Genomic DNA, 21,032 nt, shown 5'->3' with positions numbered 1-21,032 from the left:
GTGGAAGGGGTTTTAATGACATGGTAGATTTGAGGAACCTCTTCTACCAAACCGGTTAGAACCAGGAGCAACCCACCGCTGTTGTGTACCAGTAATGTGAGATTCTAAATTTTTCAAGTGAGATGAGTGACATATAGGTTGAATGAATGAATGAATGAATGAATGAATGAATGAATGAATGAATAAATAAATAAATAAATAAATAAATAAATATAGAGTATTCTCTACATGGGGTGATCCTTGAAGGGCATTTGAAAGTTAGAAGTGATACAGCATGCAGCAGCATGGACAGTCCTAGCAGGGAATATATAAGACAGTTGTTCCAAGAGCTGCCCTGGTTGCCAGTTTGCTTCTTCAAGGTGTTAGATTTTATGGCATCAATCCATGGTATCTGAGGAGCTGTCTTACCCAATAGTGTTTTCTGATCCCACTTATTCCAGTGTCAGAGATGTATTTTAGATCCCTTCTGCTAGAGAATTTTGGCTTGTGGGGTTTAGGAGAAGATCCTGCTGTCAGTGGTGGGTTTCAAATTTTTTTGCTACCAGTTCAGTGTGAGTGGCTAGGTGGGGGGCATGTGACCAAGTGGGCATGGCCAACTAGACATCACTCACAACCACTCAGTCACATGACCCCCCAACCTAGCCACACCCATAGGAAAAAGTACCTTTTAAAAAAAATTTCTACCTATCTACCCCGTCCTCCCTTTGCCCGTTACCCCTGTTTTCCTTCCTTTAGCAGCCATGCCCCACCCCATCCCCTGTCCAACCTGCCACCCCCAAGTTGCATCCCACTGTGAGATGCACATCTTACCAGAGTCTAGCAGCTTCATAGTGCCTCTCAGCCATTGTGTGCAGGGAAACACCTTCCACACTAAAGAAAAACTTCTCATAAGTATGAGACAATTAACAACTTCTCGCACTCACAAATTGTTTTTCTTTACTGTGCATGGTTTTTTTCCTGAACACAATGGTTGGGAGATGCTTGCAGTGAGATGCATTTTGGGGGTGGCAGGTGGGGAAGTGGATGGAACGGGGCAGGCCACGAGATGTGCATCATAGCGGAGACAGCAGCTCTGGATCTTGCAGCTTTTTCAGGGTTTTCTTAAAAGAAAAAAATGCCTCTCCAGATGAGCTTGAAAACCTCCAAGGTTGCTTCAAGAGGGGCAGTCGGGCAGTGTTCTCCCCCCACCCCCCAGAGGGATTTTCATCATTCTACAAGTCACCAAGAGATGTTGCCACAGTGAGATGGGCAGCATATCTATCTATCTATCTATCTATCTATCTATCTATCCATCCATCCATCCATCCATCCATCCATCCATCCATCCATCCATCTATTTATCTCATCATCATCATTGTCATCATCCTCTTTCTCCTCCTCCTCCTCCTCCTCCTCCTCGTCCTCCTCCTCATCATCATCTGAAACACTCTGATTCTTATAGGAAAGCTGACATAGACCTTTATGTTGTCCCTGGCACAATAGCCTGAGAGGTATTTTAAAAGGAACCATATACTCATATTCAGAAATAAAATAAGTACATATTCAAATAATCTAACTTTCCTTATTCATTGGCAACATGACAACATTGGCAACATGGAACTGTAACTGCCAAATAAAAATGAGTAGCCATTCTTCTTCACTCTTTTTGATGCCTGTTTCAAAACTTTTTTTGTTCCTTTCAGTCTTGAGCCAAGCCTATGCCATCCAGTCAATTACCTCACCTGTGAAACTATCAACCTGTCTCTGAATATTGGCCAAACATGTCAATGGATCTCCTGAATTATCTGACATCCAAAGATTTTCAATTGGGGAAATTTTAACTGTTGGAAGATGAATCCTAATGGAGCCAAATCCAGTATAGAAAGAGCCCAATGTGGGTTTTTTTAGTTCATCACATGCTAAATTAAAATTAATCCCGGGGGAGAGCCTTCTCTGTTGCAGCTCCAGCCCTTTGGAATGACCTCCCCATGGAGATCTGGACCCTTACTACCCTCCTGGCCTTCCGCAAAGCCACTAAGTCCTGGCTGCTCCAGCAGGCCGGGGGGCTTGTGAAATATCCAGCCCCATGGTAACTGTGAATGTTGTGTATTTTAAAATGTTGTTTTGTTTATTTATCCCCTTCCCTTGTTTATTGTAAGCCACCCGGAATCCTTCGGGAGTGGGCGGCAGACAAGACCAATAAACTTAACTAAACTAAACTGTGAACACTATTCTGTTTTTTTTTCCTATTTAAAGAAGAGCAGCTGGTAACCTCTGCAATTAAAATATTTTAAGGCCAGGTGATAAGGCAAATATTGTATGGAACTGAAATGGGTGTGAGATGTGAATTGTGATTTCTGCTGGAAATAATCCAAAACAACTTCATTAAGAAGATTTTGTGCCTCTCACATGGAATCTCCACTATCTACTATAGGATTGTGGTAAGGCTATCTTCCATTGCTGTTGAATAAAATGAATACATATTTCATTGTTGGGACAGTGCAAGATATTAAAAGCCTTCAGGAATCCTATCTGGCTAACCTCCATTGTACAGTTTGGAAGCAATGGATGAAAATTTTGATATAGATCATTCAAATATATTCTCTAACACCTTTAAGTGAACCTAGTTTTTGTAACAGAGAAAATATTACAATTAGGCTTTTTAAAGTGAGATGTCTATAAAAATGCCAGTGAAGTATTGCCATTCAAATTTTCATTTTGGTAATCTATTCTCTGCAAATCTTGAAGGGGAATTTTTAAATTCCCTGTCAATTTCTCTTTCCTAGTAGTAAAACTTACAATATTTGACATTATGCACCTCTCTTTTTTAAGTTTGGTTGAATACGGATATGATAGATATTGGTAAACCTTCCCATGAGGTAGCACAACTTGATACATAATTTAAATATATAAATAGCATGATATTGGAAACAGGCTAATTAAATGGATAGGAGTTCCAATATACAGTATATAATTAATTTATATAATCCTTGATATTATAAAGTATTATAACAACCAACAATTTAGAAAGCAATGATAAACTCCCAGATGATTAAATCTGTTTCTAAACTTCCTTCTGGCACATTTTCTCAATTAATCTATATTTGAGTTCTCAGTTCATAAAGTAAGAATTTGTGCGTTTCAACCCTAGTCCTTTTGGTAACATCATCTATGATTGTCTAAAGCAATGAAATGGGTGATATTATAATATTCTCAAATGCACTAGCTGTTAATGGCTAATAGCATCCACAAAAGCTCACACTGATTTATTTTGTCTAGTTTTGAATGTGTATTTTATGATATGTATTTGCCTTTTGAGAGAAACAAAATGATTAATAAGCTTGCTGAATATGAAGTCAGCCTTTTTCTCTGAAGACAGATTTGAGTATATTTTGATTGCATGTATTATAGAGCCAATATTTAACAGTCTATAAAGCATACATCAGAAGCCACAATAATTCTATGAAGAAAAATTGTAGAGTAAGTATGGCATGGTGTGCATATTAGCAATTCAACAAAAATTCAATTATCTGTTATTGAGCTAAACTAGCATTTATTTAAAGAAAAATTATGTGACTGTTTCTAAAGCTAATTTTCACAATGAGAAAATGATTTAATGAAATGATATTATATGCTAGTGTTCTAGAATAAAATACAGTATGTTAAGGGAAGGAAGACAACAAGGAGATATTTATTTTCAGACATTTGGTCCTAAAGACAAACTAGATTAAAGATAGTTAAATCTGGAAACAATCTTCTTATAAATCAGAAAAAAGGGAATCTATTGTTGGTAGTTTTGTAAGTAGCAAATCAAGTGTATATTAAACATAAATATTTAATGTTAAAAAGAAAATATTATCTGGAGAGTTGTGAAGATATTGTTCTGAGTTCTAATTTCTCTTCATAAAAATATGCTTTCTTCATGTACTCTTCATGTAATATTAGGTATAACCTGGTAAATATGATATGAAAATTATGTTTTCTTTTGTAAAATTTCAATGAACTATTATTGTATTTTAATGTATTCTTATATAGATATTTGTCAATGAATATTAATTTCTTTAAAGCATTATATTTTTAGCCACAACATTCACAGAATTACTGTTAAATTTATACTCTCTGTGTATGTATTTTTCTGTCCCTGTTTTTGTTTGTGTGTATGATTTCTACAAATTCAAGCACTTGGAAAGCTGTCCCCTCAAGTTAACATATAACAATTACTTAATTTATTTCTCTTCTAGATCTTTATTCCGTCTATCCTTCAGGAGCTGGATGAACAAATAAAAAATAAAATGGTACAATGGAGGAAAACTTTGGCTATTACATAGAATTATAGAAATGGCAAAAATTTATGTGAAAGGAACTATAGATTAACAATGGCAATGAAAATGTATATAAAATGATTTATAGATGGTATTTATCAACTGCTAGTTTAGGTAAAATGTTTAAAAATATGTCTAGCAAATGTTGGAAATGTAGTAAAAAACCAGGCACATTTTATCATATGTGGTGAACTTGTGCTAAAAAATAGGCAAAAATACACAGATGGCTAGAAAAGATAATAGGGAAACATATGGATTTCAAACCTGAACTGTTTTTCTTAGGGATGACATCAGAAAAAAATGATAAAAAAAGTATGTATTTAGTATTACATGTCTTAGCAGTGAGGATTATCTTTGCACAATATTGGAAAATGAAGAAACACTGCAAGATGAAGACATAATAAAAAAAATAGATTGTGCAGAAATGGATAGACTTACATTGAAAATCAAACAGAAAAAACACACAGAATATTATCAAACATGGAACTTCCTTTACCAATGGTTGGAAAAAGGGGATGGAGAGTAAGAATAGAATCTGTATTGCTAAGCAAGTTAAATACGCAGAAAACACGATGTTTATGAAGCACTAAGAAATGTAATTATAGAAAAATAATATTTTTTTAAAAAAAAATAGCACTTGGAAATATGTTCCCTCAAGTTAACATGTAACAATTAATTACTTTATTTCTCTTCTAGACCTTTATTCCATCTATCCATTAGGAGCTCACTCTATATTGGAGGCTATCTCCAATTTTTCATCACTGTACAATTCTGCAAGAAGAGTAAGAAATAATTACTGATCCTAAAGCTTCAGGAAATTTCCAAAGAAGATGAACTTGAAAAGGTCTTCAAAGTCCTACACAGTGCAACCAGGAAGAATGAAGTAGGAGAAGAAAATAGCTTGTGATTGATAGGTTAGAATTTAATCAATCAAGTAGAGGAAGAATGCTGTTATTAGGTACAGGGATGCATTGTATCTATTCTTTTAATTGTGTGATTCTCTGTTCATTCTTCACATTTTCAGGGTATTTTTACATTCTGTTCACAGTTTGTATCAATGTATCATGAAATTAGATCACTATTTTATGTAAGTGTCACATCTACGTTTATAAATGAATTTAATTAAGTCATAAACATGAATAATCACACAACAGTCCCTTTTTTTTTACTCCTGGAATTCTCAAAAAATAGACATATTCAGCTTTTACATTTCTTTGTGTTCTTTGTATTATATCTGACAATTATAATGGCAAATCTGCTCATTATCTCGGCAGTAACTTTAGACAATCAATTACATAGCCCCATGTACTGGTTTCTGATGAACTTGGCTGTGCAGGACTTAGGGTCAGTTTCTGTCATAGTCCCAAAATCCATGGTGAATTCCCTCATGGACACCAGATACATCTCTTACTCAGGATGTGCTGCTCAAGTCTTCATATTTATCTCCTTTGCAGCTTCTGATTTATCCCTCCTGACTGTCATGGCATATGATCGGTATGTTGCCATTTGCCATCCACTCCACTATGAAATGGTGATGAATTGGGATGCCTGCAATAAAATGATGATTCTCGTTTGGGTCACCAGTCTTCTCTATGGAACATTGCATACAACTGGCACTTTTTCCATCCTTTTTTGTTCTAATGTGGTCAACCAATTCTTCTGTGAAATTCCACAGTTGCTAAAGCTATCCTGCTCTGGCTTCAATGTAGTTGAACTTGGAGTTCTTATGGCTAGTGTCATTGCAGGAATTGGTTGTTTTAATTTTATTATTGCATCTTATATCGTGATTTTCAAGACAGTGCTTAGAATTCCTTCCGAACAAGGAAGGCAAAAAGCTTTATCCACTTGTGTTCCTCACCTTATAGTAGTATCTATGTTTTTATTAACTGGTTGCTTTGCCTATCTGAGACCTCCTTCTAATGCTCCATCTTACCTAGATTTTGGGTTGACTGTTCTGTATTCCCTTATCCCACCCCTGTTCAATCCAATCATCTATAGCATGAGAAATAAGAACATCAAATTGGTCCTTTCAAAACTGTGGAAATTCTGAAAATTACCTTTAATGTTATTTCTATTCTATTTATCACAGTTTTGCATTTTCCTGTCTTTTTCCTTGCATCTTTGAATTAAGAGTAAGTTACCAAAAAAGTACAGTTAAGATCCAGATACATCCAACCTTCCAACCAGAAGAATGGTAGAACTCCAAAAATTTCTGAGCATATATCTGGTTTTCCTAATTAATCAATGCAGTTTTCAGTGGCTAAATGAAGATGTTTGGCAGCTTCCAGCATGCCACAAGCAAACATTCCTTGATCTTTACTGAAATTGGATCAGGCTGTAATATGATTATGAAAAAGAAGTATAATTGAGAGGAAGTTTAAAATTTAAAGCTTAAATGGTCCTTTGTTTGCATACTTTAATGTTTTGCTCCTTTGAATCAATATGGACTCCTGACAACTGCCTGGAGAAGTTGGCAATGGTTGGCAATGGTTTGTAGTAGAGGGTTGCCATTATCTCCTTCCTAAGGCAGAGAGAGAGAGGGGGGGGGAGGGAGGGAGGGAGGGAAAGGGAGAGAGGGAGAGATGGAGGGACAGAGAGGGAGAGAGAGAGAGACTGGCCCAAAGAAACCCAGCTGGTTTTTTCATAAGGCAGACTAGAGCTTAGAGCCTTCCACTTTCTAACCTGATGCCTTAAACCATTATACCCGGAGTCCTTCGGGAGTGGGCGGCATACAAGACCAATAAATTGTAAGCCACCCTGAGTCCCCTCAGGGAAAAGGGCAGCCTATAAATAATAAACAAATCTAAATCTAAATAAACTCAACTCAACTCAACTCAAATTGGTTCTCACATAATTTAACTTTCTGTTCTTCAGAAATGTTTTGACAAAACCTGACATTAGGTAGGAAGGTCAGGATGGGTGAGCATATAACATGTTGATAACTACAAGAAATGAAAAGGGCAAGAAGAGTGATTAGGATATTGCAAAATTGTAACAAAACATTTTTATATATTTTAGAAATCTTACAACCTGATACAAATTGGAAGAGATAATTTATAAGAGAGGAATTTGTAATTCCTGTTCCAATACCTGGAGAAGGGAGGATAGATAAAAGTACACGGTGAAGGAGATCTTAGATTGAAAGAGGGAAGATTCGTTAAATATTTCGGGGTTCATTATAAGTGTACTGGTGAAGGTGTCAGGTACTTACTGGATTTTCTAGAGAAGATCAATATCTTCCTTTGGTAAAGGTGAGTGGCTTCCCGTTAAAGGAATATGATGTTTATATTCCTCTATTGAATGCTGTTTTCTAGTTCTCCTGCTTTATCTATGAATATATTTGTCTATATTATACTTTGCATTTAAACTTATTTTGCTCTGCTCTGCTTAATAAAGTCTTCTATTGTTTACCTAATTTGCGTGACTATTGCTTTCATGAATCTCCTATTCATAATTTTGTGTGACAAAAGGCGTTAACCCTTATACTTGCAAGAGATTTTCTAATTCCTGTCTGTACATTTTATTCTCAGAAATGGTATCATATATGATGAAAAATGATAACTATTGGTTTATTATGGAATAAACCACAAATTGTAGGAATTTTAAAATGGAGCCATTTTATGCCTCAAAACTAAGTCATAAATGATGGTTATAAAATATTTATGGTTCATATAAAATGGTAATCCCCAAACTAAAGAAATATGATTTAGCAAGTTGTGAAAATAAGGAAATGGTAAGATACACAGCAATTTTTTATTTATATTTTTCTTTCAGAAAAAGAAATTTCAGCAGAAGAGGAAAGTTTTTATGTATTCCTGGGACAGGATTTTTTCGCCAAATAGGAAATATGGAAAGGATTCTTTATAAATAATTCCAAAATCTCATTTCAAATTTCTCTGCATCTTTAGTACATTTGTTACTTCTCAACATGTTTCCCCATTTTAATTTATAGTAAGATAAGGTGACCAGACGTCCCGCATTTGGCGGGACAGACACACTTCTTCATAATTTTTCAAGCATCCTGGGCCATTGTCAAAAGATCCCGCTTTAATTTTGGCGCCTTCTTTGATCGTTTGCTCCCCCGCCCATCTCAGCGCTGTTAAGCTTTGCTGCCCAGCGCTGGCAGAGGGGGCAGCTCCCCCTCTGCTCGGAGCATCTGAGCTGGGCACCGCGTTACCCCTGCCCTGCCCCCTCCTCTGCCGCCGTGCTTTTGAGGAGCCATCGGGCCTTTTTTCCTGCTCCCGCCCCTCCGCCGCCTTCCTACTGGCTCCCGTGGCCTTAAGCAACATGGTGTTTCCTCGGAGCACTCAGGCTCCTTCTCTGGGCAGAGTTGGACAATTTCCATACTACTGCTAAGAAAATTACGACACATCAATAAAATTATAGGAGCTGAGTTTAACTCAAGAGAAACTTTTCTAAAGGTAGACAGTTATATAACAATTCCACAATTCTAAAAGAACAAGCTTGTTCTATATGAAATTTAATGCTACAGCAGAATGAAGTAATACTGAAGATAAGTGCAGGTAGTTCTCAATGCACAACCACAATTGAGCCCAAAATTTATGTAGTTAAGTGAGAAATTTATTGAGTTTTGCCCCATTTTACCATTTTTCTTGCCACATTTGTTAAGTGAAAAAAAATTAATCACCCCCCCACCCCACATCAAAGGTGTCCCTCTTTACCAATCTGAAAATCTGGTCACCTTATAGTAAGAAGTCATTGCAGTCATTTAGTATGTCTGCCTTGCTCAATAATTCCAATTCTGATGTTCCCTGTTATGATTGTTAAATGACTGTGTGAGTTGTGATGTATGGGGTCCCTCACTGGATAAATGGAGAAGAGGCAGTCTCAGGCCCACACTGCAGCATTACCCCAGCTTAACATGTAGCTAGTGTATGGTCTCCAAGGACATTTCTCATCACCTGAGGGTCCCACTTGGCAGCTTCCACTCATCAAGAGCCATTACACCTTTCTGAAAGAGGGTGCCAATCTTTGATCTCTCAAAGGGGTGCAGTTTTAAAAATTCTGCTCTTCTGAGAAATTGTGAAAAAGGCACCAACATCCAGAATAGGATCTATTTCCAGAATGGGATAAGGTGGCCTATCTAGGAAGACCATGTATTTCAACAACAGGGTGCACCTTTAGAAATGCAATCATTGGAGGAGGTAGGTATGGAATGGGGTGATGGGGCAGGTGGCCCAAGTACTCTGAGATTCAACAGGATGGGTGAAAGAGAAGTGGGTGAGAGAAATACAAAATATCTGCAGTCATTCATAAATGTGTTCAGATTCCTGAGATCTGAATCAGTGGTAAAATTCAAATTTTTAAAGTGTCAGTTCTGTTGGTGTGGCTTGGTGGGTGTGGCAGGGGAAGGATACTGCAAAATCTCCATTCCCACCTCACTCTAGGGCCAGCCAGAACTACTCAAAATTTCTACTACTGGTTCTCCAGAACCTGCTGAATTTCACTCCTGATCTGAATTACTATCATATGACTGTAGGGGTACTATAACAGCTGTAACTTCAAATATAGATCATATAATCCTTCATTCTGCACCATCATAATTTCAAACAGTTCCAGAACAACTGGTCATAAGTCAAGCATCACCTGTATCCCTCATCTCCCAGACTTCTCAACTTGCTGGAGACCACAGTCTAATTGATAGCTGTTCAATATTTTTAACATCAATATTTTGGGGATCTTCTCCCAACAAAGAACCTATCAAATAGGATCATCTAAAGATCATCAGAAATAAGACTGCAGTGTATGTATTATTACCATTTATATTGAATGTATGACTATCTGTCTATTTGTATGTCTGGCTCATGCCTGAGGATGGTATAGTTTGAAACATGATATGCATGATTAGAGATGAAGCTTCACCATTTTTTTCTGAAATAAAATATAATGAATGCAAGGATTTAATCAACCTTTCTTTTTTTTCCTTTTTTTTCATTGTAAATGTGTTTTATTTTCCATTTCATTTTCGTGATTTAATCAACCTTTCTATCCTGTCATTTAAAAGCCAAATATTATCATTTCAGATGGACCCTTTGTCAGACTTTGAAGCCATCTTTTACATTGAGCCTTCAGGCCTGCCACATTTTGTGCTGTGGAAAAATGGGAGGGGGAATTATATGGAGTATGGGTGATATTTAGTCTCTTTTTCAGAGAGCTTGCCCTGCAGTTGTGATGGTGTGACTGGGAGGCATCTCCAGTTTTGGACGGTGCCTGACTGGATCATGTGATGGACGTAAGGGTGCTGGGCATGGTCTTGAACTTTCATTTGGGTGGGGAAAACCTGGAAACTTTCAGATTTGGGTTTTCCCAGATGTGCCAACATGACATCTCTAATAAAATGGAACTTTGACTATTTGGTGCATTTGGCAACAAAATGTGATGAAAAAACTGAGGATGTTCATCAAATACAAAATAAGAAGATGGAAATTCAAAAAATTGAAATGGAAGAGGTGCCATCGGATATTCTGGCCCTGTAGGAGATGGGTCCTGTTATCTCGGTGATGGTGGCAGGCACCCACTGAGGATCCCCAGAATAGTTTCGAGCCCAAACAGTGTCCCCGGGAAGGAAGGAATGGGAGGGAGACCCCAGGTTGCCAGGCTGAATTCCTGAATAGAGGGGGTGTAATCTATCCAGGGTGGTCTGCAGGCGTCAGCAGCTCCGTGGGGTTTTGCCGTGTTAGTGGGCAAGGTGTGGAGTGCTGTGCCATTAAGTAAGCGTCCACCCTTGCCTGCCAGTCGCCTCGGTTCATGCGGCCCAAAGCCTCCTTGGCCGATCGGACCGCCCTTTCCGCTTGGCCGTTGCTGGCCGGATGGTAAGGGGCGACTGGCACATGGCGGATCCCTTGGGCGGCCAGGAATGTTTGGAAGGCAGCAGATGTAATTTGCAGGCCATTGTCGGACACCACTGTGTCCGGCAACCCATGGGTAGCAAACAACCGTCGCAGGGCTCGCACTGTGCTCTCGGCTGTGGTGGAGTGCATTAAGACTAGCTCCACCCAGCGAGAGTAGGCATCTACAGCCACCAAGAATACCTGGCCGTGGAAGGGGCCCACGAAGTCTATGTGAATGCGGGACCAGGGAGATGGGCGGGATTCCTGGCATGGGATGCAGCGGGCAACCCAGGCCTCGATCTCAGAGTCTAGGCCGGGCCACCATACGTAACTGCGGGCCAGCGCCTTCATGCACGCAACCCCGGGGTGATCGGAATGGAGCTGCTGAAGGACTTGGTTGCGTAGGACTGATGGGATGACCACGCAGTCACCCCAGAGGAGGCAGCTGGAGTGGAGGGAGAGTTCCAGCTGGCGGGACTTGAAGGTCCGGCAGTCAGAGTGGATAGGCTCTGTAGGCCAACCTCTCAGGACCCATGCCATGACTTGAGAAAGGACAGGGTCAGCTCGAGAGTGGGAGCCCACGTCCGTGGAAGTTAGGGGCAGGTCCAGCTCGGCGATGGAGAGGACGGAGAGGCAGGGGACCAGCTGGGGGTCCTCGCAAGGGAGGGGGCAGCGACTAAGGGCATCGGCATGCCCTAGGTGCTTGCCCAGACAGTAGCATAGGGCGTAGGAGTATGCAGCCAGGAACCCCGTCCAGCAGGTCATCCTAGGGGATAGGATGGGGAGGGTCGGCTTATCACCAGCCAGAAGCCCAAGGAGAGGCTTGTGGTCAGTGTAGAGGGTAAAGTGCCGACCATAGAGATAGTTGTGGAACTTTTTAACCCCAGACACCGCAGCCAGAGCCTCCTTGTCTATCTGGCTGTAGTTCCTCTCAGCGGAGGAAAGTGTCCGAGAGTAAAAAGCTATGGGGGCTTCTGAGCCATTGGGAAGGACGTGGCTCAGAACCGCCCCCAAACCCACGGGGGAGACGTCACAGGCCAAAGTCAGGGGCAGCTTGTCACTGTATGCAGGGATTTGACAGCCGCGAATGCATGCGCTTCGTGGCTGCCCCAGTGCCAGGCCGCGGATCAGTCAAGCAACCGATGCAGCGGCTCGGCTAGTGATGCCTTGTGAGGAATAAATGGCGCGTAAAATTTTAAAAGGCCGAGGAACGCTTGGAGTTGCGCCTTTGAGGTTGGGGGGGGTGCGTTCCTTATGGCGGCAATTTTGGAGGGGGTGGGGTGGATTCCCTGGGCGTCAATCAAGAAGCCCAGGAATTCCACTTGGGGCACAGCAAAGAAGCATTTGCTGCGCTTCAGTTTTAATCCCACGCCCCTAAAATGGTTGAGGACCTTCCTTAAGACTTCGATGAGGTCTGAGCAGCTGCTTGCAGCGATCAGGACGTCATTGAAGTATGGGACGACTCCAGGGAACCCATGGAGCAAGTGCTCCATGAGGCTCTGGAAGATCCCCGGGTCAACGGATACGCCAAATTGGAGGCGGCGATAGCGGAAAGCCCCCCGGTGGGTGATGATGGTTTGGGCAGCTGCCGCATTGTCATCCACAGGAAGCTGCTGGTAGGCCTGCGCCATATCCAGTTTAGAGAAAATGCAGCCCTGCCCCAAGGAGTGGAGCAGATGCTGCACGACAGGGACTGGATAGGGGTTTGCCTGGAGGCCAAGGTTGATCGCTGACTTGTAGTCAGCGCAGATCCTGATGGACCCATCGGCCTTCACAGGGATGACTATGGGGGTCTCCCAGCGTGAATGGTCAATGGGATCCAGCACTCCCTGCGCCAAGAGCTTATCTAGCTCGGCGTCAACCTTTGGCCTCAAGGCAAAAGGCACCCTGCGGGCCTTCAGCCTGATGGGAGCAACCTGGGGGTCCAAGTTAAGGGAGATAGGGGTTCCCTTGTATTGACCAAGCTGCCCATTGAAGATGTCAGCATAGTCCTTAAGGACTGCTGCTACATCAAGGGGCGTGTCCACCACACTGTGCACTCCTGTCAGGGATAACCCTAAAGGAGAAAACCAATCAAGACCCAGGATTGAGGGAAGCAGTTTTAAAACAATGAGGGCTGGGAGAACTGCGCACTGGCTCCCTTAGGAAACCCTCACCCCATAGCACCCCAGGGTGGTAATATTTGACCCCTGGTAGTCCCTTAAGATGGCATCCGGTGGAGAAAGCTGGGACTTGGACACATGGGGGCAAAGTTTTGTGAATGTAGCCCAGGACAGGAGGGAGCGGGAGGAGCCAGAATCGACCTCCATCAAGCAGGGGGAGCCCTCAATGGTGACTGTAATGGTGATCTTCTGCGTACCCTCTGATGCCAGGTTGACCAACACTGCAGGGGTGGCAGGCACATTCTCGGTCAGGGTATAGCAGTCTTCACGGTGCGGCTGCTGACATCTGGCCAGTTGATTCTTAGGAGGAGGAGGAGGACGGTAGACTGGAGGTTGTTCGGCTGGTGAGAGAGGAGGCAGGGCGGCCCGGCAGACCTGCACCAAGTGACCCTTCTTGCCGCAACGGCGGCAGACGGCGGTCTTGAAAGGACAGGTAGACCAGGAGTGAGAGCCTCCGCAGCCTAGGCAAGCTGGAGAGACCGCAGGAGCACGGATCAGCGCCGGCTGCTGTTGTTGAGGCCGGCGAGGGGTGGCCCTTAGGCGATCCACCTGGTTGGTGTAGAATTGTTCCAGCAAGGTTGCCAGCTCATCTATCAAGTTAGTAATGTAGGTAGAAGGCTGTGGTGGTGCGGGGTCAGGCCCCGGCAAGGCAGGCAAGGCAGACACAATAGAGGAAGCGGCCGTGCAAGGTAGATAACGGTCGATCTCTACTGAGGATAGGTCGGCAAGTTCGGCGGCCCTGGCTTCGTCAATGGCATAGACTAGGGTGACTTTAGGCTTCCCCAGGAGTCGGCACCTCAGGAATATGTCCTTGAGGCCACACACAAATTGTTTCGCTAAGTTGTCTTCCAACTCAGGGAAGTCACATTGCGCTGCGGCGACTCGCAGAGCCTGCAAGAATTGATTTACCGATTTGGATGGCTTCTGCACTCGCCTGCGGTAGGCGAAACGGCAGGCGATCTGAGAAGGGGTTGGGGCATAGTAGGCTTGGAGCCCTTCAATTAATTCTTCCCAAGTCAGATCATATACAGCCCTAGGGGCAGCGAATGAGCGGGCCATTGCAAACATCTCAGGACCGCAGGCGGTTAAGAAAAATCTGCACTTTCTGGCCTGAGAGTAGCCTTGCCGGTTGTTGGCGATGAGAAAGCATTCAAATCTTTCTAAAAATGCGGCCCAGGACTCTCCAGCAGCTCTGAACGGAGCGAAGGCTGGCATGCCGGCCATAACAGTTCGCGGCTGAGGCAATTTGGGAAGGAGGCTGAGGCAATTTGAGGCATGGGTCTACATGCCTAACACAATTGTTGCTTGCCCTCTAGGTCGTGCTCAGAGCCAGAGATCCCACTGCTCGTCGTCAGTGTTAGATCGGCGGCAGAAAAGATGAAGAGGTGTCTGAGGTAACCTTCAAGACAGTTCATTACAGGCAAGAACAGTAACTGTAAGTAGACCGGCACCTCTCCTCCGTCTGACAGCCTTTTATATAGAGCTGTCAGACGGACGAGCCAATAGCCTTTCGTATGACAGCCCGGCAACTCGCAGGCGCGTCTGATTGGCTAAGACATGCCTGGCTGCTGCCGAGCTGTCATTCATAAGTCTCAGGACTTACGAGGCTATAACAGAAGATGAAGAGTTTGAGCTTGTTGATATTCGTGGCAATTGGTTTATTTCTGAGGGAGGAAAGAGTGGAATATTTGAAGAGGAATTAAATAGAGAGAAAACTTATTTCAAAGGACAAGACATAGAAGGAGAAAAAAGCATTAAAGAACTTATGGACTATGAAATACTATTTGCAAAATATTTGATAACACTGCTGAGAATTAAAGATAAGCTGACAAAGAGAATTAGAATTAAAGATAAGAATTAAAGATAAGCTGGCAAAGGAAACAGAAGGAAGGCATAACTATTATATGAGAAATACTACAAACAAGGAGTTGCAAAGCGGAGTCCATACAGACTTGTTTAAAAATATGTTTGGAGAATTGGATCCACAAATGGCAGTAGATATAAGATTGTTTTGCTATTGGAGAGATACACGTTGATAGATGGAAGAGTATAATTCAAAAATAGCTAAACTTAGTTAAATCCAGTGATAATAGGTATAGTTAAATAAAAATTGATAATAACAGTAATGCATACAATGTTGAGCTGTTATGATAAGTAATAATTGGATATGAGAAGGGAAGGTTAGAAATATTTTTGGACTATATATAAAGATTATTAATAACAATAATAAAAAAACAAAATTAGTCACAGTTAAATTTTAACTTAGGGGGGAAATGTTATGATATAGGATATAGTTAAATAAAGAAAGGATAATGACAATAAATTATATACATGGAGGATTAGAAAAATTTTGGTATTAAATATTATGGATGTTTAACTAAAACAGGATATGAGGATTTAATGTTAATGGAGGATTTTATAAATAAGTAAATGAAATGCCAGCATGTGGTTATGTATTAAATATTGGTATATTTTAGGATGAAGTACGTTTAAATAACTATAGTCAAATAAAAGTGGAGGCATGATAATGGTACTATAATAAATATTTGAGTTAAGATATTTGAATTAATATGAATTATATTTGATGACAGTGGAAGAGATGCACAAAAGCCTTTTGTAACCAGCTGATACACTTTTGACAGTATGTACAGAAGAAGGATTTGTATGTTTGTTTTGAAAATAAAAAATTCCAAATAATAATAATAATAATAATAATAATAATAATAATAACAACAACAACAACAACAACAACAACAACAACTCCGCCATTGCCGGTCCCAAGCCTGGATGAGAAAGGAGGAGGGTTGGGGTCAGGTTGGCATCTGGTCCCGTAAAAAAAAACCCTCTAACCCATACAATATGGTGAAAAAAACAAATAAGAATTCCATACTGCATCGGTCGTCGCGCGGGTTAACAAGGGCCGCGGCGGATGTTGGGGTCCCTGGACATCCATCTACAAGTGGGCTACAAGTGGACAAGCCAACAAAACGACAAAAATATAGTGCAGATGAAAACCGTGCCATAATGGCCTGTTACTACAATCCAGAGCCAGAAAAAAGAGGCTATTTAAAGCGAATGTATGAATTATGGAAACAACAATATCCAGATTCAAATGTTAGTGAACAACGACTAGCAGATCAAAGGCGATTTATTATATGGAATAAAGTGTTTAGTGAAGTTGAACATGAGGAAATTCAGGCAAATTGCAAAACCCAAAAAACAATATCACAAGCGGAAATAACTGATATTCAAGACACAACTAAAGACATTATAGTAGAACTCCCAGAAGAAGCTCTCGGGGAGGAAATAACATCACCACCACTAGAACCAGTTATCACTGAAACAATTGATGAACTAACTCAAAAACAAAAAGAATTGAAGGATAAGATAGCAATAGCAATAGCAATAGCAGTTAGACTTATATACCGCTTCATAGGGCTTTCAGCCCTCTCTAAGCGGTTTACAGAGTCAGCATATCACCCCCACAGTCTGGGTCCTCATTTCACCCACCTCGGAAGGATGGAAGGCTGAGTCAACCTTGAGCCGGTGAGATTAGAACCGCTGAACTGCAGATAACAGTCAGCTGAAGTGGCCTGCAATACTGCACCCTAACCACTGCGCCACCTCGGCGCAGATCATGGAGCATTTTCTGCTTAATGAGGAAAGGCAACGTTTACCATCACTAAAAACTGTGCCTAAGAAAATTTTGGCCCCTGTCATGAAAATGGTTAATGCAGTGTTTTCAACAATTGAACCGGGATCCATCTTGGAAACAAACCAGTTAATGTACAGCGCAGCTGTAATAGTCACTAATGAACTAGGCATTAAAATCAAAGTATCTAGTCACACAACAGAAAAAGCATCAAAGCCAAAGTGGAAAATCCGATTAGAACAAAAAGTCAAAAAATTAAGGGCAGATGCTAGTAACTTAAAGAACATGCATGAGCAACGGCGTAAAAACAACAAAACCATAGATCGGCTAATCAGAAGATATAGATTGGATACAAGAAACATCAATGAAGCTGTAGAGATTGTAAAACAGCAGATAACAGCAACAGCTAGAAAAATTGAACGATATGAGGCACGAATCATCCAATATAAACAAAATCAGCAATTTCGATCAGACCAACGGCGTTTTTATCAAAGTCTTAATGTGAATGGTGACACCAAAAGTGAAAAACCAGAAAAACAGGCCACAGTTGAATTCTGGAAAGAATTGTGGGGAAATGCAAAGGACTACAACAAGGAAGCAAAATGGATACATGAGTTTGAGAAAAGCATTGGCAACAAACAAATGCAAGTATTAGAAATAACAACTGAGATGGTCAAAAATCGAGTTAAAAAGGTAAAGAATTGGACATCACCTGGAAATGACCAATTACATAGTTTCTGGCTCAAATATCTGACCAGTTTACATGCAATATTGGCCAGGCAACTGAATGAAATTTTACAAAAGGGCCAAATTGATGAATGGTTGACAACTGGAAAAACATACTTGATTCAGAAAGATGCAACTAAAGGAACAACACCTGAAAACTACAGACCAATAACATGCTTGCCAACAACCTTCAAATTACTCACAGGCATTATTGCAGATAACATGATGGATTATTTGGAAACAAACAACATCTTGCCAGTAGAGCAAAAAGGCAACAAAAGATGGAGCAGGGGCACAAAAGATCAGCTTCTAATTGATAAAATGATATTAGAAAATTGTAAGAACAGAAAAACGAACTTGAATATGGTCTGGATTGATTACAAAAAGGCATTTGACTCACTGCCACATAGTTGGATCATAAAATGCTTAGGAACAACTGGCATTAGCAAAAATATTACATCCTTTACTGAAAAGGCAATGAAACAATGGAGAACTGAGATGGCAGTAGGGAATGTGATCTACAGAATGGTTAGTATCAAGTGAGGAATTTTCCAGGGTGATTCACTTTCACCTCTTCTCTTCATCATCGCAATGATCCCACTACCAGTAATCTTTAAAAAAAAATGAAATTAGGCTACCAAACAGCCAAAGAAGCTGAAAAAAAAATCGCATTTACTATATATGGATGATTTGAAACTCTATGGAAAGTTAGAAATAGAAATCCAATCATTGACAAACACAGTCTGAGTATTCAGCACCGATATTTCAATGCAGTTTGGCATGGAAAAATGCTCCACTGTTTCCATAAAAATGGGCAAAATCACTGCATGTGAGGGAATTGAAATGCCCAATGGCCAATTAATTAAATGCAAAGAAAATGAAGCCTACAAATATTTAGGCATTCTGCAGTCGGATAACATCAAGCATGGAGAAGTAAAAACTATTGTCAGGCGAGAATACACCAACAGAGGTAGGAAAATTTTGAAATCTAAATTGAATGGTGGAAATACAATCAAGGCCATAAATACCTGGGCAATACCAGTTATAAGATACACAGCTGGTATAGTTAATTGGACACAAGCTGATTTGGACCTTTTGGACCGAAAAACCAGGAAACTAATGACAATGCACTACAGTTTACATCCACGTGGTGATATTGATAGACTATATCTGCCCTGAAAATCAGGTGGCAGAGGATTATTACAAGTGAAGCAAACAGTTGAAGAAGAAAAACATGCACTGGCTGATTATTTAAAAGAAAGTCAAGAACATCTATTAATCGAAGTAAAGAACAAAAATCTACTGAAGGCCCAACAGACGAAACAAGAATACAGAAAAGATGTGATAAAATCAAGAATGGAGAGTTGGCAGAACAAAGCACTGCATGGCCAATTTCTGGAAAAAATAAAAGATAAAGTGGACAGTGAACAAACTTGGTTATGGTTAACAACAGGTACATTAAAGAAAGAAACAGAGTCACTAATCCTGGCTGCGCAAGAACAAGCTATCCGCACAAATGCCATCAAGGCCAAAATCGAAAAATCCTCTGATGATGCCAAATGCAGACTTTGCAAAGAAGCTGATGAAACTGTTGATCACATACTCAGCTGCTGTAAAAAAATCACGCAGACTGATTATAAATTGCAGCACAATTCAGTAGCACAAATGATCCATTGGAATTTGTGCAAAAATTATAATATTAAAACAGCAACAAACTGGTGGGAACATCAGCCTGAAAAAGTCACCCAAAATCAGATGGTCAAGATCTTGTGTGATTTCCGTATACAAACCGACAAAATACTGGCGCATAATACACCAGACATCACACTGGTTGAGAAAAATAAGGTCACAATCATAGACATCGCAATACCAGGTGATAGCAGGGTCGCTGAGAAGGAACATGAAAAAATCGCAAGATACCAGGACTTAAAAATCGAAATTCAACGACTATGGCACAAACCAGCAGTGGTAATTCCAGTGGTAATTGGCACACTGGGTGCTATTCCAAAAGCACTGGAATTACATTTAAAACAGTTAAAAATTGACAAAATCACCATCAGTCAAATGCAAAAAGCCGCACTGCTTGGATCTGCACGCATATTACGAAAATACGTTACGACGTCCTAGGCCCCTGGGTGGGGCCCGACTAGTAACCAATGCCAAATCCGGCGAAACAACTGGCCGCTGTGATACAATTGTACAATAATAATAATAAACTATTTTTTATTATCAATTTTCATTGTCAATCTGTAACTTTCCAGTAACAAAACAGTCTTATCCCTCTTGCCAATTATGGAGTAAGTCTTCTTTTTATCTCCTTTATAGGGTTTTTATAGGCTTCTCTCTGCACTTTGTTGTTTGAAGGGTCTCTCAGATAATCTCATTGCCCACCAGTTGCTACTAAAGTTAACTTGTCTTTGGTTGTCAATCTTGCTTCTGAAAAAAATTCTCTTCTTATGTCTATCATCATTAGTATTTTTATCTCTTCTGTGTCCTGGAATCTGGGGTAGAGCTCCAATTCATCGAATTCCCTTTTCCATATTCCCTTCTTTCCATTTTCACCCACATTTGCTCCATTAATAAATTCATCTATTGTCTTATCTTTATCTTCTATAACTTCATTCTCCCCTTTAATTTTTGGGGCTCCAACCCCATCATCTTTTGCTGTGAGGAAGACTAGTCTTTCCAACTTCTTCTCAATTCTCCCATGACCTTCCAATAGATTTTGAATTCCAGCCAAGATATTTTAAGATTTCCTCATCTAAGTATTGATCCATGTTTCCAAAACAGAAGAGAGAAAGGAAAAAAAAACTAATAGGGACTGCCACTCTAGTCTTCCAGGCCTCTCTTACTTTTATTTCAAGTTGACTTGAACACAAGTTCTTTTATGCTCTTCAAAGGGGAAGGGTTCTGTTTCCCCCCTTCCTTCCTTCCTTCCTTCCTTCCTTCCTTCCTTCCTTCCTTCCTTCCTTTATTTCCTTGCCAAAATAATTCTCAGAGGCACCTGTGAAAACAGTTCATATCCTTGGTTCTTTATTAGTTTCTGTAAATAAGTTGCAAGCCCTTCAGGTGCAAAATTAGTGAAGTCAAATAAGAAGAGGGATACATTATTTCAAAAACCCCAGGTTCTGACCTCCGAGTGGCAGTTAATTTTCACCTTCTATAGGAAACAAAGTTCTTTAGGTTTCTTTTAGTGTGGTTTAATAATAAGTAGTAGGAAGAATTGTTAAAATAAAAAGAAAGGTTTTAATCCAGAAGTCAAAAAATAAAGCAACAAGTAGCAGAAGAAAAAAAAATCAATCCGTTCAGTTTAAGAAGAGAGATGAAGAACGTTACGAGC

At 40.6% G+C, this 21,032-nt stretch overlaps 1 protein-coding gene across 1 annotated transcript; it reads left to right on the top strand.

Annotated features, from left to right (window-relative positions):
• Positions 1–5,436: 5,436 nt before the first annotated feature.
• LOC116522440 (olfactory receptor 14A16-like) lies at positions 5,437–6,351 on the top strand. Its single transcript, XM_032237344.1, has one exon. It carries the CDS (start codon positions 5,437–5,439, stop codon positions 6,349–6,351), a length of 915 nt encoding a protein of 304 aa, XP_032093235.1.
• Positions 6,352–21,032: the final 14,681 nt, after the last annotated feature.

Source organism: Thamnophis elegans, chromosome Z (assembly GCF_009769535.1).
Source record: "Thamnophis elegans isolate rThaEle1 chromosome Z, rThaEle1.pri, whole genome shotgun sequence".
NCBI lineage: Eukaryota > Metazoa > Chordata > Lepidosauria > Squamata > Colubridae > Thamnophis > Thamnophis elegans.
Note: the sequence above shows the minus strand (reverse complement) of the source record. Positions and strands in the feature narration are given on the sequence as shown.